This window comes from Pseudopodoces humilis, chromosome 12, assembly GCF_049639895.1.
Source record: "Pseudopodoces humilis isolate 2021_Gansu_Grassland_sample_001 chromosome 12, ASM4963989v1, whole genome shotgun sequence".
In the NCBI taxonomy this organism is placed as follows: Eukaryota; Metazoa; Chordata; class Aves; order Passeriformes; family Paridae; genus Pseudopodoces; species Pseudopodoces humilis.
The window spans coordinates 16,388,897-16,400,709 of record NC_142211.1 but is presented as its reverse complement, the minus strand read 5'-3'; the positions used below and the strand labels follow the sequence as shown (position 1 = coordinate 16,400,709).

The window sequence follows — 11,813 nt, the reverse complement described above, 5'->3', positions numbered from 1 at the left end:
CACAAGTCCAGTGATAAGTTAGCATAATACAAAACAAATTTATCTACTGCAAATGACTTTTTTTAATATAAAAACAACAATAAGCTTTTATTCAGTAGTAACTTAACCAGTCTGATGCTGAGATTTGTTGTGTAGTTATAATTCTTTTAAGGAAAGCAAACTCTGCAGATGTTTGCCATGCTCTGCTTCAAATACAGCTTCTTTGATTCAGAGACACTGAAGATACTGTCTTATTTCACCTATTTCAGCTTTGCAACCACTCTGAATTCTTACATTTAGTTCCTTTTGATGCCAGAGTTCTGGTTTGAAAGACCAGTCTTGGATATTAATCACTTGAACTGAGAAAGGAGTAAGAGAAGAATGCACCAAATTTTGTGCAGTGTGTTTTTTAAGCTCAGCATGTCTTTTTGATGACATATCAATAGGTGATGATAGTTTCTGTGCAGCTTTATAGTCATTATCTACTGCTTCCACCTTAACTTGCATGGCTTTGGTTTTAATTCGAAGCTTGTGAGGCAAAGCTGAAGAATTCACTTCTGGAACTTTAACTGTTGCACAAATGTTTTTATGTTCAGCTGGGGAATGGATTGGACCCTTAGGAACCTGCTGTTCATCTTCTCCATCAGATGACTTTCTAACTGCATTATCATCAGTTTCTGAAGTTCTGGGGGAATTACTTGAGAACCTATTGACTTGGAACAGAGGAGAATGTGAGGACATGTTAAAGTTAGTTCCCATATAGTGTGGATATATGGATGCTTTCTGTGAACTTCTGCCATCTCTTGTCTCTCTCTCTAATTCCATGGGCTCCTGTTTTATAATCTGGAACTTATTTTCAGGACTTCTGCAGTTTTTTCGCATACAACTTGATTGAGTATGCTCTAGTGATGATATTTCAGACATATCAGACACAGAGCTTTGAGGAGAATGTTTAATGACAGAAATATAACTTCTACCAGCTATAGATGGTTCATGTTCATCCACAAATGAGTTAATATTTGATTTGGGACTTCGATAATCTTGAAAATATGCAGCTGTTGCACTACCAAGTTTCTGTATCTCTTGGGCATAGGCTGCAGAAGTAATTAAACCAAACTTCAGTTTCAAAGAAAGCAGCTCTGCCTTCAAAGTGGCATTCTCTTCTCCCAGTGCAATTAGTTTCCTCTCTAAGACAAGGTCATTCAGTCGTCGTTTTTCACGAGATCTTTTAGCAGCTTCATTATTTTTCCGCCTTTTCTCCCAATACATAGCATCTTTCTTTTCATTTGGAATGAATTCTCGCTTTCTCCGGCAAGTTGAAGATTTGCTTTTTCCACTAGCTTCAGTGAGTAGCATCTCTACATTTGCAGACAATTCTTCAGACACTTCTACTAAAGTAGATTTAAGTACCATGATTTTGTCCCCATTGTTACTTGTGTCAACAGGTCCATGTTCCTTTTTAAGGGTCTGCATTTTTCTCAGCTGTATCAGAAACAATTTGTAATAGATCTACAATGAGCAGCAGAGCAAACTATTTCTCCAGTACTTCTCATATCACAACTTCAGTACTTTAAAAATGCACGCATATCCTTCCTTTTGTTTCATATTCTCAAACAACAGTGTCTAGATTCAATTTTATTGGCAGAGGTGATGACAATCTTCTAAATAACCTTGAACAAATTGAGAATTTGATTACTGTTTAAGAATTTCTGGGGTTTGGCATTCAAAAGTAACTTCCAATAAAAAGCTTAGACTAGCATATGATTCATTAAACTTGCTGTAATATGAAGGAAGCTTGACACTGAAACAACTGATATTCTAAGCTTTATGATACCTAGATAGCAGATTTGCTTACAAAACAAATACAATATTATTCAAGGAAAATTAATAAAAGAAATTTTATCTTTGAATTTTGATCTGAGAAAAATGTCACATAACTTTCCATAATATCATTGACCAACTTAAACCTAGCACTTAACGCTGCTGAACACTATATGTGTTGATGAGCAGCACTGGAAGGTATCTTGTCATTCCAAATTAAAACATCTCTTCAGAATACAGCTGCAGTGCATGATTTGGCAATGTTATATAGTTGGGTCCTCCACAGACTAAAAATAACAAGCTGATATAGAGAAGCTAGAATGCTTTCTATTGTCTTAAAATAACACTGCTATTCATAAAGTTATTAAACATTTAACGAGTGCTTTTGTATCCTGTAAATTTATATATAAAATGCGTGTTGTGTGCATGTGTGTATACACACATATTTCAAGTTTTAACATCCCTTTTTGATCAATCATATAACTTGAAACTAGTAAGCGCACACATGATTCTGGCAAATATGGAAGCAACATGTTTTCTCTTAAATAAGACTGTTTCAGGACAAGAACTGTCTTTGTATTTATCTGTATAGTCTCCAGCTCACTTGCAATTTAGAATTCCACTGGAAAACATCAGTATTTACATGTAAATTAATGAACTATAATGATTCCTCTGACTATATTTCAAATTGTAATCTTTCCCCTTATGAATATTTTTTCAATTGCTTTATCACTTCCTCATAAAGTATTATAAACCCAAGATTTAAGAGTACCTTACACTAGTCATTATTAAAGATGTTTTGTTGTTGTTGCTTGATGTTAATAACACTGAGTGCCAATGTAAGCGTAATAACTCTTGACCCTATGAATTATGGATTCAGTCTTCCTCCCACAGCAATTTTACCATTGGCTTCAATAGAAGCAGGATACAATCTCAGATAAAAATGTTAATGAGACTTCCATAGAATTCATACTATTTAAGCAAGAAATTACATATACAGAAATCAGGAAAATTTAATTTATCCATGTCAAAATTGTACATTTAGAATTTGACCCTGGAGACTTGTGTATTCAGATTGAAATGCACTTGAAAAGTGTCAGAGTTGTGATCCAGACCTTCAATCTTGCCTCTGTTCTTTGTAATTTAATTAAATAAGTCAGTTCTGCTTTACAGTATGCAAATAGGCCTCCAGACATACATACGTGTTTCTTCAGAGTAACTGCACATTATTATTTGAATTTATCAAAATACACATTATTTCCGATCTCAGTTTTCCAAAACATATTCTGTAATGAGATACTTAATAATTCAATTCTGCTGATCTAACATTTTGATAGCAATTCTACAAAACTATATTAAATCCCATTTCAAGCAGTCAGATACTTTCAAATAAACTTTACTTTACTTTTGTCAGGCTGTGTCTATAAAAATTTACCTCTGTCCTTAAAAGAAAAAGCAAATTCATCTCTCATTTTAAAGAAGAACCATGCATTTAACACTGTTTTTTTATTAAACAAAACAAACCACTATGCAGTAAAGTGCTGAAAAACAATAAAAGCTCACATCTCACATCGATATGTATGCATATATTTCTAGTTGTTGCTTCTATGTTCCACATATGTATTGTTAATTGTTATTGATAGCATTCTGTCAAAGGTTATGTATTTTAAAATTTGTCCACATACCAAGGTTGATATAGAACCTGCTCATAGATATCCAAACATGAAAAATAAATTTGTATTCTGTAATTTGAAAAACCGAGGAATATATTTTGTACTTTCTATATACAAAGCATTTAAAAAACATTTGCTAACTACCTCAAGACTTTTATGAGATACAGAAATAATATTATGCACATATAATGAAGGAAACTAAGTTTAATTTTAGATGATGGATACACAGCATAACTAAACACTGCTTAAACATTTCAGAGCTACTCTACCACTACTGCTTTCCATAGACAAAAAGTATGCCATGAAATTCTGCACCTTTCAAGTCTATAATAATTAAGAAATCCTCTTTAACTGAGGATGTAGCCTCCAAAGTCCAAATCCACATCTACTGAAATCATCCAACATACTCTTTCTTGCCTTATATCTAGCACCATCAGTGAAATTCTATTCCTGCTGAAGAAAAATGTGGATGCTGACTCTAATGGAATAGCAATATTATCCCTAGATTTGTGGGCAAGAGAGTCTAGGCAATGGGGAGCAAACGAAGTTCAAACTTTCTGGACACACTGAATAACTAGACGTTATGCTATTATAGGTTGTTGATATATTTTATATATTAGTAAAGGCCTGTATGCACAAACCAGCCTTTGAAATAAGTCATGATATCAAGGGCTAAAATCCTTGAAACCTTCATGCAGAAGAGAGAGTAAAGCAAAACAATATCCTTGTGTGTAGGAGAAAAAATGTAAACTGTGTGTATTAGCCAATAGTAGCTTGCTCTGCCTGCAGACCCTGTAAAACCCTATAAAAGGTGTGCTAAAGGTAGAAATAAATGGCGTTCACAATTACTTCTGTGAAGACTGGTGAATAGCTGGCGGTCTCTCAATAATAGGTTATCCAAGATCAAAGAAGGAAACAAAATTTACAGTGCTAATGTTAACACTAATTATTACTGAATCCATTACAGCAACATGGAGAAATACAGAACTACTGCTCCTGCATTAGGGTTCCCTTTTCTTACAACTTAATAGGAATTTTAAGTGTTTATGGTTCCAGGATCAACATGTAATTAGGTCAGTGGAACACTAATGATGATGTTTCATATAAAATAAAGCATTTTTGATAACATGTTGAATTTCTTTGTCTTATTGAAAGAAAAGCAAATATCAAGAAGAATTAATTTATTAGGACACTTTTAAATCATATATGAAAAAAAAAGAATAAGCTCATCATGGCACTTGGAATACTATTCCACTTTCATATTACCCAACTCCAAGTTGTATCCAGAAAAGGTGATGTCATATGCAATTTGTAGAAAATACTTCCATTGTAAAGAAAAGTAGTTAAGTTACTGTTTATCCTAATAACTACAAATTAACTAATGAAAGTATAGGGTTTTTTTCCCCAATGGTAAAATACACAAATTGTGAAAGTAAAATTATTATTTGGAGAAATCTAAACACATGTTAAAAATAGCTGTTCTTCAGAAAGGTCAGTCAAGGTTAAAAAGTGCGAATTCAACCTATATTTTCTTCAACTTGTTTAGAAGTCAGACCTGTTCAATTTGTCCAAAACCAGGAAAACCTTTAAATATTAATATAAGGTAATATATAAATTCCCTGTGCTTCTCTGAGTTTTAATTAATACATATATATCATGCCATTTTATTTAAATATCACATCACTTGACAGTAGGAAAAACTAGAATGCACTAAGCAGTAACTTAACAGTAACAATGTTCTGCAAATAAAATCAGAGCATTCCTAACTTCAAATACTGAAATGCATTATTTCATTTTATTGTTTTCCCCTAATTAAGGGCCACAAAACAAAAATACAAAATCAAATGTTAATTATTCTGACAAATATATTTTTATTATTTAACTTTTTCATATGAGTACAAATGATGTCACAACAAAAAGTCTGAAGTCAATTGAAAGAAACTTCAGAGCCCTGGGAAGAATGACAAAAAGTTTTGGATCACAGGTAGTATTTTCCTCAGTCCTCCCAGTAACAGGGGAAGACTTTGGAAGAAACAGGCAAACCCAGGATATCAATACCTGGCTCCAGGACCAGTACCTGCACCAAAACTTTGGGGTTTTAAAACATGGAAGAGCCTTTGAGAGACATGGTATGCTGAGGCCTAATAGGATCCAAACAGGAAAAACACATCTTTGGGCATAAACTGACAGGGCTGATGGAGAGAGCTTTACACTAGAATTGATAGGGGAAGGGGACACCAAGAGAATTGCAGGAGGTAAGCCAAGGATTGGCATAGCATTACCTGAATGTGGCAATGCTAGTGGGAACATTTACACTGCTCCCCAGGGACCACTGAGAGCTCAGGAGCATATCTGAAATGCTTGTATACCAACATATTCAGTACAAGAAACAAACAGAATGAGCTTAAAGTGTTATTCAGCTCCCAGAGACACCATATCATTGGTATTAGTGAAACTTGGTGGAATGAGTCCCATGACTGGAATGCTGGGATAGAAGGCTACAGCCTGTTGAGGAGGTGACAAGCAAGTCTGGATAATTCCTGAAGGATGTGGAAGATATCTTCTTGACACAAATGATCACTGACCCAATGAGGAAAGATGCCCTCCTAGACTTGTTTGTGAATAGAGAAGGACTTATGGGAGACATCATGGTAGGTAGGGCCACAGTAATCACAAAAGAACTGAGTTCAAAATTTTTTGGTGTAATGAGAAAAATGGCCAGCAGAGTTGCTACCCTGGGTTTCTAGAGAGCAAACTTTAAGCTATTCAGAGAGAAACTTAGCAGAGTACCCAGGGAATCTGCTTTCGAGGTCTTAGGGGGTCCATGAGTGCTGGTCAGTTTTTAAGTACCTTTTAGAAGCACAGGAACAGGCAATTCCAGCATATTGTAAGTCAAGCAAGTGGGGCAAAAGACCAGCTTGGCTGAACAAGGAACTCCTCATAGAATTCAAGAAGAAAAAGAAATTGTATGATCTCTGGAAGTAAGGTCAGGCTTCGCAGGAAGATCACGGAGACATGGTTCATATATGTAGGGAGAAAACACAAAAAGCCAAACCACAACTAGAGTTGAAACTGACCAGTGTTATTTTAGATAACAAAAAAGGCTTTTTTTAATGTATGTTAATAACAACAGGTCTAAAGAAAACATTGGACTGATACTTGTTGAAGATGGTCATGTAACAAATAGGAATGAAGAAAAAGTGGAAGAATTCAATATTTTTTGCCACAAGCTTTAATAATATTGATAGAACTTGGGCTGCCCAGTCCCCTCAGTCAGAGGACCATGAGTGCAGGAACAATGATGTGCCACTTGTGGACACTGAAATTGTAAGGAATGAGATGCATCAGTTGAATGTTCATAAGTCCATGGTGCCTCATGGGATTCATCAGAGTACCGAAAGAGTTAATAAATGTTATGGCAGGACTCCTCTCTTGGTAGTCTGGGGAGGTCCCTGCTGACTGGAAGCTAGACAATGTTATTGGCTAGTCCAGTAGGGTCAGCAGTGAGCCCTGACAGTCAAGAGGGAAAACCACATCCTGGGGTGCATCAAACACTCAGAAGAGGTGATTATCTCACTATACTTCACATTGATGTGGCCTCCCCTTGGGTACTGTGTGCAGTTCTGGGTCCCACAATTAAAAAAAGATGTGAATGTACTTAAATGCATCCAGAGGAGGGCAACAAAGCTGGCAAAAGGGCTAGAAGGAATGTCCTATGAAGAGTGGCTGAAGGCTCAGAATTTGTCTAGTTTGGAGAAAAGGAGGCTGTGGGGTGACCTCATTGTTCTCTGCAACTTTCTGAGGGGTAAAAGTGGAGAGGGAGGTGCTGATTTTTTCTCCTTGGTATCCAGCAACAGGATGTGCAGGAATGGCTCAAAGCTGAGCCCAAGGAGGATTAAACTGGAAAGAAGCATTTTTTTTACTGAGAGAGTGGTCAAACACTGGAACAAGCTTCTTAGAGAGGTGGTCTGTCAGTGTTTAAGAGGCATTTGGACAATGCCCCTAATAAGATGCTTTAACTGTAGTCTTACTAATGTCATGCATGGACCAGACTTTCAGCTGATCTAAATTTATATAACTCCATTTAAAGGCAGTAGAATTATGTCAGTAAATCCCAGCTGATGCTCTAAACTTGCATCTTATTATATAAAAATGTAAGTTCATAAGTTTAAGTATACAAAATAAACATTGCCTGTAAAAAAATCTTGATCTCTACCACTCACTGCAAACAAAATGGAGAAATATCAATCTTTAGAGCTCTAATCCTGCAAGATATTCCAGAAGGGAAATCTATGGCACACACAAAGAATCATTTTCTTTATTGAGAGACTAAGTGTTGGGTTATAATCATAAAAGGAGGTCTTACAAGACTGGCATCTATATTTCTAACTGCTGTGAAACCATGTCTATGTAAAAAAAGTGGTTTATTATTCAAATACTTTGAGGACAGAACTGAAAGCTACCTTAAGATGTGACAACTTACAAAAAAGGGAAAAATGTTTTTATGAAGCTTTCTTTCCAACAGAAAATAGATTTATATAATATCTGTGACCAGATTTGGTCTCAGAGTATGCCAACTTGGACATGGATCAATTCAAGATATGAATTAGAAAAAAAGAAATCAGGATATTTAACAAGGTCCCAATACTAATCCATTTCAGGTATACCTTTAAAACCAAAAGGTTTTCAGAAACATTGCTTCTAATACATTTTGAATCACATCCAAATATGTCCTTGTTTACACAGTCTTATTTTTGACAGTCATTACCATCAGTATTAGACAGTTATAAATCTCTTGTTTGAAATTCCTCCTCATCAAACACTGTAAAATACTAACACTTAAATGAATTGTCATTTTGTCATAGAATGGGCCACAGGAAGTAGCGTGATTTTTTCTTATTACACATCCTAAGCAGATTTGTATCTTATAATTGACTGTAATAATCATGACGAGTCAATTAAGCTGAGGAGTCAGATACATTGCTTAACAGGGTATAATAAGACTCAGTTGTATACATTATTGCATGATGTTATAACAGCAGCAAGATTGCTGTCTGGAAAAGGAAACTATTTCATAAACAGTCTCCACAAGTATTTGCTAAAATAAGTCAGTTTAGAATGAGTTAAAGGTTTCTTTTATTTATGCACATTATGTAAAGATAAAGGATTGAAAAAAACCAAGAGTACTGATATCTTTTCCAGACTGTGCATTCCTTTTATTGCAATAGATAGAATGCACACGTTGTACAAGTATCAGCCAAAACATGGCAAATACTATTCCTTCTTAGGATAAGATATGCTGTGAAAAGGTCATGTAAGTTCCTATTGTTCATAGGAAAACTGTAAGCCTTTTGACACCTTTTAAATTGGGTTCTTTAAAATAAATAAATAAATAAATAAATAAATAAATTCCAAAAGAAATTTGAAGTCATGAAATCAAATTCAGGAAGCTGGATATATTAAAAGCTAGTTAAGAGACCTTTAAAGAATGAGTTAAAAAATGTATAAGAATGGAAAATGAAGGCAGATAATTTTACAAACTTTTAATATATCAACAGTTAAATAAAGACATCTGCAATGTGAGAACTCAATGATATACTTAGTAGTGCAAATAATATTAAGGATCTTCAATTGGTAATCCTTGATTTGGTTGGTTTAAATCAGGTTTTTGGATGAAAATTCACTCTAATTTCTTATCTAAGGAACAGTTTAATTGAATAAGGATGGTAAAACTAATACCTATAGTAATATTTTAAACTATGCTCTAGACTGAATTAATTACTGAAAAGAACAAAGGTGACTCAAAGTAGGTTACATACATACTAGTGAACACAGTGAAACTGAGTGCAATCATTCAAATTATAAAGAAGGAAAAAAAAATGTTTTTTTAACACAGTTAATCCAAACAGCTTTACTATGCCAAAACTGTACTTGACTCCAACAATCAAGTAGCAGAAAAGTTTGTGCATGTTATAAAAAATATAATCTTTTAAAAATATATGGTTTTTACTGTTACTACCTACAACAGTTATACTGAACATACACCATGGTTGTGATACCAAATTTTCACTTTGGAGGGTTTAGTCAACATGGTAATTTTGGTTTTGTCTACTTAAAAGATCTTTGTAGGCATGCACACACACATGTGCACAAATTGCCTCATATTTAATGAGCACAAGTTACCATCAGCAACTTTCAAGGTAGCCTTCTATCAAGGACAGAATACAAGATGAACCGAGAATGTGGGACATCCAGCCACAACTTTTGCCACTGAAATGTCGAAATCACTTGCCAACAACAGAATTGGGCAATGGCCAGTTTTCATTGTGACTTAAGGAGAAATCCTAAATATTCAGATGGGGGTGTGTGTATGATTTCTACTGCCTATATGTGAGCCGTACTCTTCCTACAGTGGCACCCAACCTGTGGCAGCGGGGCATGGCCAAAATCCCAGGGAGGAAGTGTCCCTGGGCAGCCGGGCGGGTACCGAGAGGGGACGCGTGCCCTCAAGGAAACCCCCGGGGCTCTCTCTGATTCGCCTTAACTAAAAGAGGCAGACAGACATGACATCCGCCCTGCCGCTACCCACCCTGCGACCAATCGAAGCCCCCACCAGGGGGTGATGGGTGGGCGGGTCGCGGCGGCGAGGAGTCCCACTCTGTAACCGATGGTGCATGGCGCCCGGCTCGCTCTGTTTATAGCGAGAACACCCGCACTATCACTCCTCCTGACCTCTCAAGCCTCTGCCACCGTGCCTGCCCCAGGCCCAGAACGGCGGGTCACAGCAATGCTCTCAGCCCTTGCCTGCTGCCGCACAAACGTTCGAAAGGTCCCAATCTGCCGCCATCCCCAGCAGGACATAGTAACCTCCACGCCCCGTGTTGTGCAAGTCTTCGGAGCAGTGGGAACCTCCGGGGTGCAGGGTCAGGACAACCTCTTACACCCCATATTGGCAGTACTGTGATACTTCCCCCGTGACCCACAACGCCCGCATTCCGGTTGTGATCCTGTACCAACTAACCGAAGATTAATGCTACCAAGAACATCATAACTAACCTACTTCTGCTTTTGTTGTGTGCCACACTAAAATACCTGATTTCGTGAGACTAGGGTATTCTCCTGCCCCCTGGGCCTGGCCTTACTTCTTCACAAGAGTCCACTGCAGCTGTCAGGACACAGGCAGGCCATCTTGCTTCTTCAGCACCATTGTAATTTTCTTAAATTCATACCTTTCTTAAATTACATGTTCCCCTCTTTTTAAATGGTAACAAGTAAAATTCAGTACCAAATACATGATTTAGTGTCTAGATAAAATGCATTCCTAAAAATGCAGCCTTATCAAAAAGGCTCTTAAAAGCATGGAGTTAAAAATCCAAGCAAACGGCCTTGAACGTCTATATGCACAACTCTGGAGAAAAGACCAGGAATAGCACATAAAGCAACAGTTGCTAAAATGTGATAGGGCTAAATATAGATTAACACAAATTTCATTTTAAGGTACACAACACATAGTCAGCAAGCATGAGTTACCTCCCCACTTACCTAGTTGTCTACTTTCCTTATTAAATGTACTTAACAAAATCTGTTAGTTACATTTTTAAGTGGGATTGTCCCAGTTTCTTTGTAGCAAGATGATAAAATTGCATAATTAGGTCCCTATTCCAAGCCTGACTGCCAGCAAATTCTGTGGTAATATAATGCAACATTTCCAGGAGATATTATGTGATTGGTCCCTTAGAGTCTGAAAAACAGCGACAAAAGTGACGAAAAAGGCTTAAAGCAAACACAGTCTAGCAAAACACGGGAACTGTGGGGCAGACTGCTAACATTAATTCAGTTTGCCCACAAACAATATCCTTCGATACCGTGTGAAAGTGGGATTTCTCCGGCAGCCTCTGGCATCGGCACAAAATTCTGATTTTTCTCGTTAACGCACAAAAGGGTTGTAACTAATGACCTTAACTCTGTACCGAAATTACTATGGCCTTTCATACTCACGCACACGTAGCGCCTGCTACCTTTTAGGCGTGCCGAGCTCCGACACTGATACGCCAGCAAAACGTTAACAGCTCCACACCCACCCATGCACGCACGCCCCGCCTCCCCCCAGGCTTCCTCCCATGACGCCACTCTGAGCCTTCATTCCTACCTTCAGTGCCGTGCGGTAAGAGGAGCATCTGGTCGAGGTGAAGCGGGTAAGGACAGGTAAGTAACAACGTCCCGCTTGTCCGGGAGCAGAGTAAGCTGGAGTGAGGGAGCATGTGACAACACGAAAAGATGTATGTTAGTAGGTCAGAACTACGGATGGAGGCATGCAGGCATTCTTACGGCCGACCAGCT

General features: G+C 37.2%; 1 protein-coding gene across 1 annotated transcript; it reads right to left on the bottom strand.

Annotated features, from left to right (window-relative positions):
• Positions 1–207: 207 nt before the first annotated feature.
• On the bottom strand, positions 208–11,511 carry LOC148183437 (nuclear factor interleukin-3-regulated protein-like). Its single transcript, XM_088061476.1, has 2 exons — positions 11,492–11,511; positions 208–1,649 (listed from the first exon to the last, which is right to left on the bottom strand). Exon 2 carries the CDS (start codon positions 1,450–1,452, stop codon positions 208–210), a length of 1,245 nt encoding a protein of 414 aa, XP_087917602.1. The 5' UTR covers positions 1,453–1,649; positions 11,492–11,511.
• Between the last annotated feature and the right edge of the window lie 302 nt (positions 11,512–11,813).

Bases quoted from the DNA above. Each gene is read 5' to 3' on its own strand.
- LOC148183437 (XM_088061476.1), bottom strand. From the start codon at position 1,452: ATGCAGACCCTTAAAAAGGAACATGGACCTGTTGACACAAGTAACAAT.